At 42.4% G+C, this 20,285-nt stretch overlaps 1 protein-coding gene across 1 annotated transcript in view; it reads right to left on the bottom strand.

Annotated features, from left to right (window-relative positions):
• The window catches only part of PRKG2 (protein kinase cGMP-dependent 2), a gene marked incomplete at its 5' end in the record, with an annotated part of 77,125 nt that overhangs the window by 38,016 nt on the left and 18,824 nt on the right, over positions 1–20,285 (bottom strand). The window contains 5 exons of the mRNA XM_083367142.1: positions 3,897–3,974; positions 12,067–12,130; positions 14,296–14,401; positions 16,113–16,226; positions 18,716–18,882. Coding sequence (XP_083223268.1) covers positions 3,897–3,974; positions 12,067–12,130; positions 14,296–14,401; positions 16,113–16,226; positions 18,716–18,882 — 529 coding nt within the window. The remainder of the gene's footprint in view (positions 1–3,896; positions 3,975–12,066; positions 12,131–14,295; positions 14,402–16,112; positions 16,227–18,715; positions 18,883–20,285) is intronic.

The following is a 20,285-nucleotide window of genomic DNA, read 5'->3' as shown; positions in this document are numbered from 1 at the left end:
GGATGCAGTACTCCAATATTCTATAAAGAACCATGTGTCCTTTCCTTGAAGCTTCTGTTTTGGGGTGCAGTGGGGAAAGGGTGACCAAAAGAGGAAAAAGAAGATATTAGGGAAAAACAGAGAAGAGAGATCCTACGTTCTTTGGTTATAATCTCAGACTATGTGACTCTCAACAGACTCTTGAGAAAATACAGCCCTCAGCCAAAAGAAAGAAAGAAAGAAAGAAAGAAAGAAAGAAAGAAAGAAAGAAAGAAAGAAAGAAAGAAAGAAAGAAAGAAAGAAAGAAAGAAAAGTATCATCTACCCTTACTTTTACTGGGACATCACTTAAAATTCAATCTAGCGGAAGGGGTTCCAACTTGATAACCGTCCAATTTTCTTCTGCGTTTATATTTTGGGGATATTCGAAAGATCCATGAGTTAAGATCCCCATGAAAAGCTCTTGTACAAGCCTTCTCATCTTCAAACAAGGCTGATGAAAAGGAAAAAGGTCTTTCCCACGGTTGGTTCTCCATCACTGACTCTCCCTTCTTTATCATTCTACTTGATGCTTAATGTTAGTAGGGCTGTGCAAACCTTGAAGAGTACTTCACTTTGATGATACTTTGAGTGAAGCATCCCTTTGAACAGAGGTCTTCAGACTTGGTCCTTTTATGACTCATGGACTTCAACTCCCAGAATTCCTCACCCAGGCACATTGGCTGAGGAATTCTGGAAGTTGAAGTCCATGAGTCATAAAAGGGCCGAGTTGGAAGACCCCTCCTGCCTTTGAAGATGCTCCATGAAGCAACACAGACCTGGTGCATTGCTATTTTTCTAAGCCAGGAAAGTAACTTGCAGCCCATTGTTTAACTATAACTCTTAGCCAGCACTGCCAAGTGAGAATAGATTGCTGAGAATTACACCTCAGTGAGAATCAGAAGTTATATGCTCCTTCCCTCATATTATGACCCAATCTATGTGCATACTACTGCAATACACAGTTATTATTTTCTCTACTGTAATGCTTTTGTGAGATATAAATGATCCTATTAAGGTCCAGCAGGTCAGAATTGAAAAGTGTTGTATAATCACTGTTAGTTACCATGTTAGTAGTAACCAGATTGACAATAGCCCAGTGCTAGAAATCAAATACTCCCCCTTCACTTGACATATGGTGTGCTTTTGAATATGCAGTGCTTTTTTTTGTAAGAAAAAAGGCGCCAGAACTCACATCTTGTTAATCTTTTATTTAAAAATATATATATTCAATTCTTAGCAGGACCGGTGGCTGAGAAGTAATTAGTAATTTTCTTTCAGTTTTGAATTCAGGTTCACACTTTTAAAGTAAAAATTTAAAAAATATTTTCAGTTCACCAACAATTTTTTAAAATAAAGAAATTATTTACCTTTCGCACATAGTCAATCACTGTACACACACCCACACGTCAGTTGTGTAATGAAACGTAACGGTCGCCGCCTGTAGTAAGCACTCAGCACGCAACCACACGACCAATCACAAGCCGAGCAGTGCCACAAGCCGAGCAGTGCCATCGCAACCAGCGTGGACGAAGTACGCATGCATCGGAATCGACACACAAGCAGCCCACATGCACAGTTTTAATGATTTTGCCGCCAACCTGCTACGGTCGACAGGGCGATTCAAGTCCACGTGGATCAAACATCAAATTTTCAAAAGTTACTTTTAAAACTTGGAAAATCTGTCAAAAAAAGGTGCCAGAACTCTGTTCCAGTGCGTTCTATGACAAAAAAAGCACTGTTTCTATGGAAAAATCCAACACATGCAATAAGATGCGTTAAAGGATATGCATAACCCAAAGACTTTTATGATATGCATCAGTTTAGAAAAGAATGTTGATCTTTATTAGTAAATATGATCCCCAAAGGGATCCTCAGGTGTATAAAATATCCTAGTCAAATATAATCTAATAATGTTATATATTATTATGTTTATTAATTATCTCTTATTACTTGCTTTATTGCTTTTTTAACAGGAAAAAAATCTTCATATATTTTGATGTCTCTACTGTGTTTGTTGGTTATCTTTCGTTGCCTGACTAGTTTAATTGCCTAGTTTTCTTACAATATTTTATCAGGTTGACTTGGATCAAACATTCATCATTAGCTTTTTACCTCCTTCTGCATTATATTATAGTGCTTTTGGTGCTTGTTTTTTAACACTGTTTTACACTATTATGTAAGGTAAAGGTAAAGGTTCCCCCGCACATGCGTGCTAGTCGTTTCCGACTCTAGGGGCCGGTGCTCATCTCCGTTTCAAAGCCGAAGAGCCAGCGCTTGTCCGAGAACGTCTCCGTGGTCATGTGGCCGGCATGACTAGACGCCAAAGGCGCACGGAACGCTGTTACCTTCCCACCGTGGTGGTCTCTATTTTTCTACTTGCATTTTTATGTGCTTTCGAACTGCTAGGTTGGCAGAAGCTGGGACGAGTAACAGGCGCTCACTCTGTTACGCGGCACTCGGGATTCGACCCACCAAACTGCCAACCATCTGATCGACAAGCTCAGCGTCCTAACCCACTGAGCCACCGCTATTACACTAAAGTTACACTATTATGTAACTTTATATAATACCTCAAGAATCTGAGAACGAACAGAGAGAGAGAGAGAGACAGAGGGAGACGGAGGGAGGAAGGAAGGAGGGGAGGGGAGGGGAGGGAAGGGGAGAAAATTTTGTTTTAGCTTGAATTCAAAAGGTATAGTTGGTGGATTTAAAATGGCTAATGCCACATTCCAGAAAAGGGACATCAGGAAAAAAAATCAGTTTAAGTCTTTTTGCCCACATTAGTTGCTCCATACTGAAAAGCTAAGGCCAACTCTAGGTCACTAGAGTTCCTAGAGTTTCCTTCCTTGTTCCAGGCCAGGTAGTGCATTTCCTAAATGTTCTTGAGTGCTACTGAGATATTCCTTTATTCAGGATTGATGCTGCTTAATTTAATATCATCATTATCACTCTCCTGAAACATGTGCAGATTTTAGCAAAGGATAAAAAGGTGGAGGACAAACAGCTAAAACAAGAATAACTGTGGAAAGGCATGCATATGACCGGGCAACTAATTCAAATGTTGACCGCCAGCTTAGAGACCCAGATATTCACTAGCCAGTTAATTCCTAATGATCTCACATCTCATTATGCTCTGTCACTTTTGGATAGCACTTTGCCTTGAAGAGGTGGATCAGCACCCTATTTGGGTGGCTTTCCTAGGCTTAATGGAATGTCCTTTATCTTTCAGGAAACAAATGGGTGAAAATGCAGCTTCCCATAAGGTTCATTGGCCAAGTAAGAGTTGCACATCTATGGTATGTTAAGATATCTAAATTTAGTAGCTGGAGCAGTGGGGGTTTTGTGCAGTGAGGGAGAATACGGAATTAGTTTTGATTGGTTGACTGCTGGCTCCTGCATGAGGCATTCTGCCCTAGGATTGGTTGCTGTGGGTGTGGAGGGGGAGTTTTCTTTTTCCCCGCCTTTTTCTTCTGTGTGCTCTGTGATTTACCTCACGATGCTCCTGTTTGCCTGACTATCTTGTTTGCTGTTTATGTAGATATAAAATATATTTATTTATACAATACTTGTGCAGTGAGGGAAAACAAGCAATTATGTTTGATTGGTTGCCTGCTGGCTCCTGTGTTAGGCAATCTACACTCTGATTGGTTGCTGTGGGTGTGGAGGAGGAGTTTTCTTCTCCCCCCGCCTTTTTCTTCTGTGTGCTCTGTGATTTACCTCACGATGCTCCTGTTTGCCTGACTATCTTGTTTGCTGTATATATAGATGTAAAATATATTTATTTATATAATACTACAAGTTTGTGTCAGCATCTCTGACTTCATTTGGACACCTGCTGGGCAATTCCCCGACAATATATTTGCAAGGGTACCTTACCTTTCCCTTGGATATAACGAAGAAAGTACTTCCTTCCTCTCCTTCCCGGATAACGTAATCACCTTTGTCATAGTATTCCTGAGGAACAAAGAAAAGGCACACAATGATAAGCTATAAGTCCTTGACTTACAACAGTTTATTTAGTGACCATTTGAACTTACAACAGCACTGAAAAAAGTGACTGATGGCCATTTTTCACACTTTTGACCATTGCAGCGTCCCTACAGTCAAGGGATCAAAATTCAGACGCTTGTCAATTGACTCATATTTATGACGGTTGCAGTGTCACGGGGTCATGTAATCATCCTGACAAGCAAAGTCATGAGGATGCCAGATTCACTTAACAACTAGGTTACTGACTTAACACCTGCAGGGATTAGCAACTGTGGAAGAAAGGTCGTAAAATGGGGCACTTAATAAATGTCTCACTTAGCAACAGAAATTTGGGGCTCAATTGTAGTTGTAAGTCAAGGACTACCGGTATTTAGATCTTCCCAAGACACTAGCTAAAGACCACTGGCATCTTCTAGAGAAAATTATTTAACTTCCTACCAAACGTACAGTCAAGACTTAAATATGAATATTATATTAATCAATTTGCTTAAAGTGCGCTGAAGTTTTGGCCTTCAAGCAAGGGTGATATTAATATTACATAACAATCATTGTATTTGCAGGCTTTCTATATGGGGAGAACAGAATCTTTCTATGCCAGAAAAATAATGCAAATTCTATAAAATTCTAAAAAGCCACATTCAAAAAAGCTACAGCAGCTTTTGGGAAGAAGAAACAAAAGCCAATTTTTTTTGGCTCAACTGCCTGCATTTTCCCTGTGGAAGTTTGTCTTCTTCTGCATAAGTTATAAACGCATTGAACAATTAAATATGAATGTCTTTTTAAATGACTGAAAGGGATTTAGAGCTAATTGATAATCCAAATAAATCTATTAAAGAATGTGGCATGACTAATTGCACAAAGTAATTCCATAGTCTTTTGCTTCCTTTGATCAACTGTTCAGATTTAGTCAGTGTAAACTCTGAAATCAATGGATCATTAATATGGGCCAATAAACCTAAAGGTATTGATTATTCAGGCTTCAAACATACATACATAATATATACGTACATATATACATACATTATTTTTAAATGACACAAAACCCAGAAGCCATGAAGGTGAACTGGAAGTGATTCCTTAACTCTATGAGATGCAGGAAACACTTGAGAGAACAATCAAACGTGATTGGTTTCTATGAATTGGGCCTTATAAATATGATCTAAGTCTCTGGCCCTTAAATATGAGGCTTTCTAAGTGGGAATTGTAGATGTATAAGACTATCACATAGACAGCACCAAGTTTGGAAAGATTTCTATAGATACAATGCTAATAATTCTGATATAATACAATTAAGAATGCCAGGGGTTGCAAACATGCTCAGGTTCTAGGACAGTACAGCTGCTTATCATAAAATTGAAGAATTATAAATGCATGACATGACCTCTTCAGGAAGAAAACCTAGGTAACGGTAGTAAAGACATACAAATTAGTTCATGGGGACAAGTATGCTGGATTTTCAAAGAGGAATTTAACAGAATAACAGAGTAATAGAATAACAGAGTTGGAAGGGTCCTTGGAGGTCTTCTAGTTCAACCCTCTGCTCAAGCAGGAAATCCTATACCATTTTAGATAAATGATTGTCCAATCTCTTCTTAAAAACCTCCAGTAGTTGGAGCACCTACAACTTCTGGAGGCAAATCGTTCCACTGATTAATTGCTCTTTGTTCTAACTGTTAGGAAATGTCTCCTTAATTCTAGATTAGTTCCTTCCTTGATTAGTTTCCATTGTCTCACAATGCAATTTTTATGCTGGCAAACTATTCATCCCCATTCCTCCTACACAGAGACAATAAACATGCTGGATTATTTGAGGACATGGAACATCTCAGTTGATGTGCAACCCAAATAACTGGGTCAAAAAAGTCAGTATGGAGGTACCAGCAGTTCCATAGAATACCCACCATTTTTTTGGATCTGCATTGATAATGCACATATATACAAGGGGGCAGAGTTCCACCTGCCTTGCCATGACCGTCATCTTGATTTTCTTTGACACTTTGATACTATTAATCCAAATTACTTAAGAATCCAAACAATATTTTCTTTTCTTTAAAGAGATGGAATCAGCAGGAAGGACCACATGCTAATGTTTTGTTTTGTTTCACTGACTTTTAGTTGCCTTAAAGTATTTCCAAGGGAGAAAAATGGGACTACCGTATTTTCCGGCGTATAAGACGACTGGGCGTATAAGACGACCCCCTACATTTCCTGTTAAATTATAGGGTTTGGGCTATACTCGCCATATAAGACTACCCCTCTTCCAACGCACACCAAATAAAAATTAAAAAACATCAGATTTGATTTTAATATGGTAATTTTAATTCAAATGCTTATGACATGCAGGTACTTAGTAGGAAAACTCACTTATAAACATAAGGCTGTTTGTCATCAAACATGTAAACATAAAACAGTGCAAGTGGATTAAACTTTTCCTAATTCACTCTAAAGCTTTCCCTGTGCAGACCAAATGGGGGATCCGCTCCAGGTTTTCCAGCCAGCCCGCCCAGTTCCTGAGTCAAATGTGTCCTTAGAGCTAAGCAGCTGCTCTGGCTGCTGCATTCCCCACCTGCCTTTCAAGTTGGGATAGACTGCAGCTGCTTTTCAACTTTAGAAGGAAAGCCGCCCAGACCCCAGCCTGTAAAAAATCACAGACTGCAGCTTCTTCTCCAATTGGTCCTGCTTTCCCTGTGCAGACCAAATGGGAGATCCGCTCCAGGTTTTCCAGCCAGCTCTGTCCCTAAAGTTTCAGCACCTGGCGTATAAAACGACCCCTGACTTTTGAGAAGATTTTCATGGGTTAAAAAGTCATCTTAATACGCCAGAAAATACGGTATCAATTTGGACATGTGCTTGTCTGGGTGGGATTTATTTATGATTTTATATAGGGCATTTAAAGACACCCCACCAGTCCTGCCTTAATGCACCTAAAATCACACCTGGAAATTCTACTGCCTCAAATGCATCCCTAGCCTCAATTTTGCAGCCTCCCTTAGCTCCACAGTTGTGCAACATTATCATTTTTAACATACAGCTGGGATTCACGTCTGAAAAACTTAGCAAATGGCTATGGCTCAGAGTGGACAACACAGGTAGTACTTGACTTACCACCACCATTGAGTCCAAAATTTCTGTTTGCTAAGCAAAAAAGTTGCTAAGCGAGTTTTGCCCCATTTTACGACCTTACAGTTGTTAAAGTCAATCACTGCAGTTGTTCAGTTAGTAAGATGGTTGATAAGTGAATCTGGCTTCCCCATTGACTTTGTTTGTCAGAAGGTCGCAAAAGGGGATCACATGACCGTCACAAACATGAGTCAGTTGCGAAGCATCTGAATTTTGATCACGTGACCAATGGGGATGCTGCAATTGTCATAAGTGTGGAAAACGGTCATAAGTCACTTTTTCCAGTGCTCCAATAACTTCAAACAGCACTAAAGAAATGGTTGTAGGTCGAGGACTATCTGTATTGAGGTAAAGACAGCCAGTGGTGTAAATCTGCTTTCAGGTAAATAAAATAAGATGCTTGAAACAAATGACTCGGGCTGTGGCTTAAGCAGTCAGGCTGGCTCTGCAAACAATTTGTGCTAGACGATGATTTCAGGGAAGGTATTCTATGGTTGCAGTTGCATAATATCGGAAACAGGCAGTAGGTCTCTTTAGATTTCCCTGCCAAATGGAAGAAGTGTGTTGCCAAAGACTTGCTCTGAAAAAATTCAGGTCACGCAGGCAACATACCAGCTTTGGGAAGGAAGGGAGGGAGGGAGGGAGGGAAGAATCTACAGACAAAAGCTGAGCCCAAATGGCATCCAAAATTAATATATCTTGGACTGTAATTCTTTATTATCATCGGATGACTCTGCAGCATTCCTGTCTACAATTATATTCCTTTTTTTTTAACCTTTGTTCTACTGGAGCATGCAAAGCGATTACGTAAGAATGGGTGCACAATAAATCAATTTGCGCAGAGTAATTTCAATTAGCCCTTCAAATATAAAACTGTTCATTTACGCTGAATAAAGCATAAACAAAAGAAAAGAGGAAAAAAAGCAGATATATTAATGATGGATTTTTTTTCCCAATTACAAATCATTATATTCCAAAAGTGTAACGAAAGAGGGCAGACAGAATATCCTGCTATATTTTTTTTTTTGAAAGCTGGCCATGACTGCTTCTATGGGTCATTAACACAGATATTTGGTGATATATGAGATAAGTATCACAGCATGTCACATTTTTACAGTTCAGTGTTATAATTCCATCAGCTATTTTAAGTGCTCTTAAATATAGATCTCCAGATTCCAAACTTAGCCAATGTTTCTTCCCTTCCCCTATGAAAGGATTACCGTATATACTTGAGTATAAGCCGAATTTTTCAGCCCACTTTTTGGGCTGAAAAATTCCACTTCGGCTTATACTCCAGTCAACAAAAAACTTACCGAGGACTTGTGCGCGGCCGAGGCTTTGGTGCTTCCGGGATCGCGCGCACCTCTCCCAAGCCACCGCCGTCCGAGACCTGCCGAAGTTTGGGGAGGTTTGGGGAGGTGCGCGCGCACCTCCCCAAACCTCCCCAAACGTCGGCAGGTCTCCGTTCCTCCGCGCCCTGCCTGCCTGCTTCTTTCCGCAGCGGAAAGAAGCAGGCAGGCAGGGCGCGGAGGAACGGAGACCTGCCGACGTTTGGGGAGGTTTGGGTGCCTCCCCAAACCTCCCCAAATATCGGCAGGTCTCTGTTCCTCCTGCCGATATTTGGGGAGGTTTGGGCGCCTCCCCAAACCTCCCCAGGTCTCCGTTCCTCCGCGCAGACCTGCCGACGTTTGGGGAGGTTTGGGCGCCTCCCCAAACCTCCCCAAACGTCGGCAGGTCTCCGTTCCTCCTGCCGACGTTTGGGGAGGTTTGGGCGCCTCCCCAAACCTCCCCAGGTCTCCGTTCCTCCGCGCAGACCTGCCGACGTTTGGGGAGGTTTGGGCGCCTCCCCAAACCTCCCCAAACGTCGGCAGGTCTCCGTTCCTCCTGCCGACGTTTGGGGAGGTTTGGGCGCCTCCCCAAACCTCCCCAGGTCTCCGTTCCTCCGCGCAGACCTGCCGACGTTTGGGGAGGTTTGGGCGCCTCCCCAAACCTCCCCAAACGTCGGCAGGTCTCCGTTCCTCCTGCCGACGTTTGGGGAGGTTTGGGCACCTCCCCAAACCTCCCCAGGTCTCCGTTCCTCCGCGCAGACCTGCCGACGTTTGGGGAGGTTTGGGCGCCTCCCCAAACCTCCCCAAACGTCGGCAGGTCTCCGTTCCTCCTGCCGACGTTTGGGGAGGTTTGGGCGCCTCCCCAAACCTCCCCAGGTCTCCGTTCCTCCGCGCAGACCTGCCGACGTTTGGGGAGGTTTGGGCGCCTCCCCAAACCTCCCCAAACGTCGGCAGGTCTCCGTTCCTCCTGCCGACGTTTGGGGAGGTTTGGGCGCCTCCCCAAACCTCCCCAGGTCTCCGTTCCTCCGCGCAGACCTGCCGACGTTTGGGGAGGTTTGGGCGCCTTCCCAAACGTCGCCGGGTCTCCGTTCCTCTGTGCCCTGCCTGCCTGCTTCTTTCCTCAAGAAGTAGGCAGGCAGGGCGCAGAGGAACGGAGACCCGGCGACGTTTGGGGAGGCACCCAAACCTCCCCAAACGTCGCCGGGTCTCCGTTCCTCTGCGCCCTGCCTGCCTGCTTCTTTCCACAGCGGAAAGAAGCAGGCAGGCAGGGCGCAGAGGAACGGAGACCCCGCGACGTTTGGGGAGGTTTGGGGAGGCGCCCAAACCTCCCCAAACGTCGGCAGGTGTCCGTTCCTCCGCACCCTGCCTGCCTGCTTCTTTCCGCTGTGGAAAGAAGCAGGCAGGCAGGGCGCAGAGGAACGGAGACCCGGCGACATTTGGGGAGGTTTGGGGAGGCGCCCAAACCTCCCCAAACGTCGGCAGGTGTCCGTTCCTCCGCGCCCTGCCTGCCTGCTTCTTTCCGCTGTGGAAAGAAGCAGGCAGGCAGGGCGCGGAGGAACGGAGACCCGGCGACGTTTGGGGAGGTTTGGGGAGGCGCCCAAACCTCCCCAAACGTCGGCAGGTGTCCGTTCCTCTGCGCCCTGCCTGCCTGCTTCTTTCCGCTGTGGAAAGAAGCAGGCAGGCGGGGCGCGGAGGAAGGAGACCCGGCGACGTTTGGGGAGGCGCCCAAACCTCCCCAAACGTCGCCGGGTCTCCGTTCCTCCGCGCCCTGCCTGCCTGCTTCTTTCCACAGCGGAAAGAAGCAGGCAGGCAGGGCGCAGAGGAACGGAGACCCCGCGACGTTTGGGGAGGTTTGGGGAGGCGCCCAAACCTCCCCAAACGTCGGCAGGTGTCCGTTCCTCCGCGCCCTGCCTGCCTGCTTATTTCCGCTGTGGAAAGAAGCAGGCAGGCAGGGCGCGGAGGAACGGAGACCCGGCGACGTTTGGGGAGGTTTGGGGAGGCGCCCAAACCTCCCCAAACGTCGGCAGGTGTCCGTTCCTCCGCGCCCTGCCTGCCTGCTTCTTTCCGCTGTGGAAAGAAGCAGGCAGGCAGGGCGCGGAGGAACGGAGACCCGGCGACGTTTGGGGAGGTTTGGGGAGGCGCCCAAACCTCCCCAAACGTCGGCAGGTGTCCGTTCCTTCGCGCCCTGCCTGCCTGCTTCTTTCCGCTGTGGAAAGAAGCAGGCAGGCAGGGCGCGGAGGAACGGAGACCCAGCGACGTTTGGGGAGGTTTGGGGAGGCGCCCAAACCTCCCCAAACGTCGGCAGGTGTCCGTTCCTCCGCGCCCTGCCTGCCTGCTTCTTTCCGCTGTGGAAAGAAGCAGGCAGGCAGGGCGCGGAGGAACGGACACCTGCCGACGTTTGGGGAGGTTTGGGGAGGCACCCAAACCTCCCCAAACGTCGGCAGGTGTCCGTTCCTCCGCGCCCTGCCTGCCTGCTTCTTTCCGCTGTGGAAAGAAGCAGGCAGGCAGGGCGCGGAGGAACGGAGACCCGGCGACGTTTGGGGAGGTTTGGGGAGGTGCGCGCGCACCTCCCCAAACCTCCCCAAACTTCGGCAGGTCTCCGGACGGCGGCGGCTTGGGAGAGGTGCGCGCGATCCTGGAAGCACCGAAGCAAGTCCTCGGTAAGCTCCGGGCGGTCACTTGCTTCGCGTCTCCTGAGGGAAGGGGGGGCGACTGGAGCGGGCGTGTTTCCTCGCCTGCTGGGCGCCGCGATTTGCCCGGGGAACGCGTGGGCCCCGAATGGCAGCGTGGAGCGAGGAAGCTGACAGCCAGGGCTTCCCCGAGAGCCGCGGCCACACAGGGTATTCCTGTGTATTCAGGCTTGCAAAATGGCGGATCGAGCCTCTGCTGGCGGCAGAGGCTTGCAGAACGGCGGATCGGCTTATACTCAAGTCAACAACTTTTTCCAGTTTTTGGGGGTGAAATTGGGGGTCTCGGCTTATACTCGAGTCGGCTTATACTCAAGTATATACGGTAAATTTACAGATTTCTGATAGAATCTAAATCTTTCTCTTCCATATCCATTTACTTCCTTCACTCCTTTGCTTTCGTTTCTTTTTCTCTCCTCTCCTTTCTTCTCCCCCCCTCCCCCCTCCCCCCCTCCCCTCTCTTCTCCTCAATTTGACTGTTTTGACATATTTGGGGACTTTTGCACAGACAGAATTTCATCTCAAGCTTTTGCAATGGGACATTATTTCCCATAAATTTCAGCCTTTTAGGCATATGATCTGGCTGTTTTATGTAAAGTACTATGATAAAACATGCTATCCACCAAAAACCACATGTTGCTAAATCAAATTTATGGGAAGCCATGCAGTTTAGAAAGTATTCTAAAGTACTCCAAAGTATTTAGAATTTCTGTATGGGTTTCAGAAAGGAAAGGTCAGTACCTTCCCCTGCACATTAAAAATGCTACTGAATAATCTTATTTACCGCGGATCAAATAACAAAGAATTTGGAGCTTAATCAGAGCAGACTGTAATATATAACTCTGTTTGACTTTACCCTAGAGTGATTTTGCTAAAGAGATAAATAAGATCAAATAATCTCATTAGGGGTCCAAGACTTACCACTTCCAAGCAGTCTATAATCTTGGTTAGTTTATCATCGGGTAAATTCTTCAGTAAAGAAACACTTTGGGGGGGAAAAAACCAAAGAAATCCATTGAATTCAATTTGTATACAACGTTTTAGCTTTCATTTTTCAATTTTAACTTTGACTTCAGCTCTTTCTTGGGGAGATATTAGGTAAAGGTAACGGTTCCCCCGCACATGTGTGCTAGTCGTTTCCGACTCTAGGGGCCGGTGCTCATCTCCGTTTCAAAGCCGAAGAGCCAGCACTTGTCCGAGGACGTCTCCATGGTCATGTGGCCGGCATGACTAGACACCAAAGGCGCACGGAACACTGTTACTTTCCCACCGGAGTGGTCCCTATTTTTCTACTTGCATTTTTACGTGCTTTCGAACTGCTAGGTTGGCAGAAGCTGGGACGAGTAACAGGCGCTCACTCTGTTACGCGGCACTCAGGATTCGACCCGCCAAACTGCCAACCTTCTGATCGACAAGCTCAGCGTCCTAACCCACTGAGCCACCGCGTCCCTCGGGGAGATATTAGATACCCCTAAAAATATTACTTATAAACAACAGTTAACGTGAATGTGGTTAATGGTAAGGTTTGGCATATAAATGGAAGTTCAGCAGTGGTACAGAATAATCACTATAATCTACAGCCCTTGCAGAAGTTTTTGCCCAAAATACATTCTTTCAGTTTGGTTTGAGTATTACTACTAGGATAATTACATAGGATTTTATATCTGAGGTCCATTTTTCTTCAAAGAACTGTGATTTGAGAACTGGCTTCTAAATGGGTGTCATTAAAAAGGACAAAGTTATCTGTGAGATTCTTGTCAACAGTATCAGTAATCAGTACTTGCTCAGTCGATACAACTGCCTTCAAACCACGATGAAAACCACCATTTTCTATCCACTTATGAAATAAATACTGATAGAATAGATACTCCCTACTGATCCTTTTTCAATCAAAATTCACAGGGTTGAATAAATCTCCAGAACAAACTGGTGGACATGGAAAATGAAAATAAAAGAGGTGATGACTCTTTGTGTAAACACTTGTATTTTGGTTTGACACTGGGTGTAAACAGTATTATTCTTCTGTTTATAATACAATAGCTATTTTCACATTGAAATGAATGAATGATCAAAGTGGAACTGCATAGCAGGGGATAGTTGTAACTCCGAGATGAACTGTGGAGTTCTTGCTGCTCTCTAAGCTTGGTTGTTTTCTTGCAGATGTTTTGTTACCAAACTAGGTAACATCTTCAGTGCTAGAAAGGAGTGCGTTTTTCAGCCATCAACAGGCACATAGGGATAAATGACATTTACGTACCATTCAAAAGAGACAATCAAAACCTAAAAAGGAAGCCGAAAGACCAAAACACCTCCTTGCCAGCGATCAACACTCAGATAAGCAGGGATTAACATCAGAATTAATACCAGGCCAACAATCAAGCAGTAAACAATAACCCAATCAAGGAACTATCAACTCAAACAAACAATGAAAGGAGTAAACAACAACCTAATCAAGAAACTACCACAAAGAAAATGTCACTCCCACCAACACTGGTAGGACAAGCCAGTATATATAAACAGAGAACAAATTCCACTTCCTTCTTGCACTGAAGATGTTATCTAGTTGGGTAATGAAACATCTGCAAGAACAGCAACCAAACTCAGAGAGCACTAAGGACTTCATAGAATTATAGAAACCTCTGTATGGAGCCCCTAATTATATGGATATTTGCAGCACAGAGCCCAAATGGAGAAATTCAGAATTCAACTCCTAGAGAATATTCAGATTTATCTGCAATGTGTTCATTCCAATATAATAACTAAAGGATAATTCTGGATCTCAGAATTGGATAATAAGATTCAATTCATCTATCTTCTAAAACAGGCACGTCAAACTGCCGGCCTGCGGGCCGGGTGAGTCACTCCAAAACCGTGCCCACCCCATTGCCGGCAATGGGGAAAAAGTTGTGATACGTCGCCTGTTTGACATGCCTGTTCTAAAAGCAGAAAGAGTGTGTGCAGGTAGCAGCAGCAACTACCAACCCAAATACTTCATTTTTCTTTCTCTTTATTTATAAAGAGAGAGAGAGAGAGAGATAATAAGGTTTTACACATAGGACCAAAATATTGCCCAGCAAATTCTTGTCTCAGAACATCCTATTTTTATCTGCTGATATTAAAAAAAAAGGAAGATGCACATGCCACGTTTACCTTCTCAGAAAGTTTCTATATTGGTCATGCCTTGCTTGAGCTGTTCTTCTCATGATATTTTGGAAAACCTCTCTGTCTAATGCCCATGTTTTCACACTGGTGACAGCTAGGGGAAAAAAATGAAAGCAAAACAGAAGAGTAGACAATTCTAGCGTACTGTCTAATACCCATATACATTCAAAACATATTTTCTCCAATAATGATGTTTACTAAAGTTCTCAGAGCATCTTCACACATTCTCTCCAAGGAGTTAACACCGAAGAGTTGCAATGAGCTTCATACCTTATTAGTCACACACACACATATATATTTTGTTTACCTTGTTCACCACTTCTATCAATTGGAAGATGACCTACAAACGTTTTAGACAAATAAATGTAGTTGCCCAAAGCATTTCAGAATAATGATTCAACTGTTTTATAATATCTCCCAAAGTTATCTATAAATCAAATAGTGTAAGAAGCTAATTTTGAATGAAGACATCCTCTATACTTCCATATTCGCTAGGGGGAAAAAAAAATTCTGAATACATTGCGTATTCTGCCACATTATGTTGGAATGCATGAGGATGTCCAGATTAAAGGTCCTACTTTGCATAGGAAACATGAGCATGGTTGGAGTAAAATTGGGCTACGCTTATGGCACATTGACCAAGTAAGTAAACAGGCTTGAGTTATGACATAACAGAATAACAAAGATGGAAGCGATCTTGGAGGTCTCCTAGTCCAGTCCCCTGCTCAGGCAGGAGACCCTACACCATTTCAGAAAAATGGCTCTGAAATTTCTTCTTAAAAGCCTCCAGTGTTGAAGCACCCACAACTTGTGGATGCAAGTCGTTCCACTGATTAATTCTTCTCATTGTCAGGAAATTTCTCCTTAGTTCTAGGTTGCTTCTCTCCTCAATTAGTTTCCGTCTGTTGCTTCTTGTCCTGCCTTCAGGGGCTTTGGAGAACAGCTTGACTCCCTCTTCTTTGGGGCAGCCCCTGAGACATTGGAACACTGCTATCATGTCACCCCTCGCCCTTCTCTTCATTAAACTAGACATACCCGATTCCAGCAATCGTTCTCTATATGTTTTAACCTCCAGTCCCCTAATCATCTTTCTTGCCTTCTACAAAACAAAAATGTTTTGCTGAAATATGGGATTGAAGTTTGGTTGCTGAATGAAAGAAGAGGAATATAGTAAAGGCTTACAAGTGGATCAACAATTAGCAAAAAAAAAAAAAAGAGGATGGGGCAACATCTCTTCAGTTGTTAGATGTCTTTATGCATAAATGTGTAAGGAAAGTTTGTGATAATATTAGAAATGCACTGATTGGAACATGAAAGTTTGTGTACTTTGGTACAATGGAGATGCAATGTTGTTGTGTTATTAGGAACATCCTGAGAATACAACTATTAAACCCTAATAAGCAGGCATATACATAGAATGAAGGCTATTGCTAAGCACATTGATTTGTGCTTCTTAGATTGTAAGCCGCCCTGAGTCTTCGGAGAAGGGCAGGATATAAATGGGATTAAAAAAACAAACTTTACATGTATCTACAAAGTTTTCTGTACAGATGTGACTGCCCTGCACCATTTTCAGAGAACTGGATTTCATAAAGAAACTGATCAGTTCTATTCTGTATCTCTGTTCATTCCCATCTCTAATAAGAAAGTATTCGGGATTTCCCTACTATTGTTAATGAGGAAACATGACAGGAACAGTGATAATATCATACATAGATTTTATTCACGTTTTTTTGAATTTCATCTCCTCACAAAATCACAGTATTCTTGTTTTTGCCACATTTTCGGGAACAAGCCTAATTTACCTTTTACTGAGGCTGTCCTTGTACAATTATATAAAATAGCCAGTTCTCCAAAGGCTGTCCATACAGGGATTGATGACAGAAATTTGTTATGCTGATAAACCTCCAATCTGCCTTCTGTTGGAAAAGGGAAAAAAAAACAAAGTAAAAATCAAACTGATATAATTATGTATTAAACTCTGCTTCCCTTTTATGGTTTTTGTGCCGCTTTCAAAACATTAATCTGTTTTCCATTTTTAACTTGATTTTTTGTTAACAAGCTTGACTGAATAAATTTAGTATGTGCTTATTTAATTATAAACTAATTGCAGTTTCAAATCGTCAGTAATTTAATTACACAAATGCATGCTCAAATAAGATTATTCCATTGTTTCAGCGAGTGTGTGTTTTTTTTAAAAAAAACACACAACTTTTTTATTGGTGTTAAAGAAGCAGACTTGTGTTACACTTGGTGTGTGTTTTTTCCCCCTGACTCTTAAACATTTGTCACCATAATAAGAATAGCTCAGGGATAGAACATAACTACAAAATGTGAAATTCTATTCTATATGGCACAGAGCCAGGTTATCTGTGAAACTGCCTTTCCGTCAGGTCATATAGGGTGGGCATGCTCTTGGTCCCCTTCTCTAAATACAGGTAGTCCTCGATTTATGACGCCAATTGAGCCCAAAATTCCTGTTGTGAGACATTTGTTTAATGAATTTTGCCCCATTTTACAACTTTCTTGCCACAGTTGTTAAGTGAATCACTGCACTTGTTACATTAGTAACCCAGTTGTTAAATGGATCTGGCTTCCCCATTGACTTTGTTTGTCAGAAGGTCACGTCCGTCATAAATATGAACCAGTTGCCGAGCATCCAAATGTAAATTGTGTGACCACGGGGATGCCACAACAGTCGTTAAGTGTGAAAAATGGTCATAAGTCACTTTTTCAATGTCGTTGTAACTTTGAATGGTCACTAAATGAATTGTCGAGCACTACCTGTACTTGAAAATTGCACAGATTACTATTACCAGTTTATAGAGCCGTATGTTATAAAAAATGGCAAATATGTGTGTGTTTGTTTGTGTGTGTGTGTGTATCAAAAAGCTGACAGAGTTTCATTCCGTACAACATTAACCTTGTGAACTCTCAGGCTTCTTCCTTCAGATATATACTCAAGATGGACAGTATTTAATATTGCTATGTATATGTAGGGGTGTGGGTCTATACATATGTTGTATATAGTATGTTTTAGGTGTGTGTCATGTATGTATTTCACTTTGAGAGGGGGCAACTAAATTTCATTTTTGATGTGTGCCATTGTACCCACAGTAAAAAATGACAACAAAGATTATCTTATGTTATCTTATGTTATCTTATGTTATCTTATGTTATCTTATCTATTCCTCCATGAGTTTCCAGCATGATCTGTGGGAAAGAGAGCCAAAATCGGCTATAATCTCTTTCTCCAGATTCTGCTCAGGGTTTTTTCATTTCCCCATTTTTATTGCGGTTGAAGAACGGATCGCATGAGTGTTAACAATCCTTCTTTTTGTAGACTAAACTTAATTTCTTGCTTCAACCAAAGGCGGGTTGTCATGTGCATGAGACCTCTAAACCTGGGAGCGCGTTTTCTTCATTGTGAGTAATTGCTTCCTTCAGGATGACAAAAATAAAAAAAAGTCTGTCTCACAGCATGCTGTTCACAAAATACCCGATTTTGCTAAAGGAAAAAACCCCCAAAAACTATTGTTCTGGCACCAAAAGAAGTCAATGGAAATTGGAGATGAATTATTTGGGCAGGAGGAAAGGACAGATTTGCCCTTATTCCCATTTCTTTCCTAGTATCGATTTTAACGCTTAATTAGGACTAATTCAATTCTGTATATTGATGTCTTCCGAACTATGCAGTTTGTCAAATCAAACTGAGAGACAGAATTAGTCATGGTTATTTAAGGACGCCTTGTGACTCACATCCAGTATATGCAAAGCATCTGGGTATGCTTTGAGGGTGATGCTTAGAAAGAGACGGTAACATCTCCCCAAATTCTAGGCATTTTTCTTCCAGCCCAACTAACTTCTTGAGTTAATGGTAGAAAGCAAAAGAAGAAGAGCAAAATCTCAATTCTGCTCCAACACTCATCCCTTTTGAGGCCCTACTTTGAATCCCAAACTGAGAATTCTGAGAAAATGATCGTATCATTTATAAAAAACACAGTGGCTTAAAAAAAATAAATCAATGAGCTCTCTCTCTCTCTCTGTATGTATATTCTTTGCATTAGATAATTATCTTGAGAATTGTACGTTTTACTGTTGCAAAGTTGTACACTTTATATTTTCCTTTTTATTTTTAAAGCTCTTGCTTTTTAAATAATATGTGTATCTTTGCGTTTTGTACATTTTTTCTTTTTCTTTTATTGTTTTAAAACAAATAAATAAGCAAGCAAGCAATTACAAGTAAGTAAGTATGTACGTAGATAACTAGGTGGAACAAGCGTAATCCCAACAAAGCTTTCCTTGTATTAGCAAGCTAAGACTTAGCATCAGAAGCATAATTTCAGAGTTTATTTATTTAAATAATACTTAAGCAGTGTTTAAATAGACAGATAAAACGGTTACCAACCTGCCAGTACAAATAAATGGTTGCCAGGTTCTCCTTGTTTGATGATGTAGTTTCCTTGCTGGTATGTCCTTCCATACATACATTCCACCATGTCTCTGATCTGCTGAGGGTCCAGCCTTTTGAGAAATTGGTTTCTACTCAGGGCATCTGTGATCAGCTTCTTCTCGCTTGCGTTCAGCAAAACAGAGAACAGGGAAAGAGAGAAAAGTCAGTTTAATTTGCGCACACAAATGAATAGCATTATACCCAATCTATTCCTCTGTCACAAAGGTAACTTCTTTTTCCAAAGGTAACACAGAACGTTCATTAGAAGGTAAGTTTCTTTATCTGCTAGCCAGCTTTTCTCCAACCTGTCCAGTAATTGTTTTTTCATATCACCTTGTAGTTGAACTTTTAAATGGTGCAGAAGGAACATTCACACAGTCCTTGATTCACAACTACAATTGTGTCTGAAAAGTTCTGTTGTTAAATGAGGCATTTCTTAAGTGAGCTTAACGTATTATTAAAATACTAAAAAATATTAAAATATTTCCAAGGGAGAAAAATGGGACTATCAGTTTGGACATGTGCTTGTCTGGGTGGGATTTATTTATGATTTTATATAGGGCATTTAAAGACACACACCCCCAGTCCTGCCTTAATGCACCTAAAATCACACCTGGAAATTCTACTGCCTGCAAATGGATCCCTAGCCTCAATTTTGCGGGCCACCCTTAGCTCCATGGTTTTGCAACATTATCACAACGTTGGGCAACACTTTGTCTTTTAATTTTAAGAGAAAAAACCTTTTTCTAACAAACAGCTGGGATTCATGTCCAAAAACTTAGCAAATGGCTATGGCTCAGAGTGGACAATACAGGTAGTACTTGACGTACCACCACAATTGAGTCCAAAATTTCTGTTGCTAAGCAAAAACATTGCTAAGTGAGTTTTCACCATTGTACGACCTTTCTTGCCACAGTTGTTAAGTGAATCACTGCAGTTGTTCAGTTAGTAACACGGTTTTTAAGTGAATCTGGCTTCCCCATTGACTTTGTTTGTCAGAAGGTTGCAAAAGGGCAATCACATGACTCCGGGAGACTGCAACCGTCATAAATACGACTCGCTGAATGGTATTTTTCAGCCAATTTCTGACCACTCTGAATTTCTATGGAAATTCAATTAGAGTTTAATGATTTAAGCCACAAGAAAAGTTTTTTGGGAGGGAAAGGATGCTGCATGCAGACAATAAATAATGTTTTAACTTTTCAAGAAATATAGAATAGGTTGCTGTTTCTCAAATATTCCTACTTCAAGAAACTTTCTCTGTTTAATTTGCCTAGGTAGGAAAAATCTTGCCACAAATCCAGTCTCTATATGTTCTCCCAGATCTTTGGGCTAAAACTCCAGACCTCACCTGAAAGTTATTATTTTTACTGGACAGAAAAGAGAAAATACAGAGAGGATAATCATATCAACTCTATTTGCCTAATTAAATCAATTTTCTTTCCAGCCTTGCTTCCAACGTAGGAAAGAGAGGAGAGGATTCTGCATAGAAAACAGTCAAGAGAGCCTCAGTCACTTGAAGAGC

The sequence above is a fragment of the Vipera ursinii genome (assembly GCF_947247035.1).
Source record: "Vipera ursinii genome assembly, chromosome: 7".
In the NCBI taxonomy this organism is placed as follows: Eukaryota; Metazoa; Chordata; class Lepidosauria; order Squamata; family Viperidae; genus Vipera; species Vipera ursinii.
The sequence above is the reverse complement of the archived record's forward strand: the minus strand, read 5'-3'. Positions and strand labels throughout refer to the sequence as shown.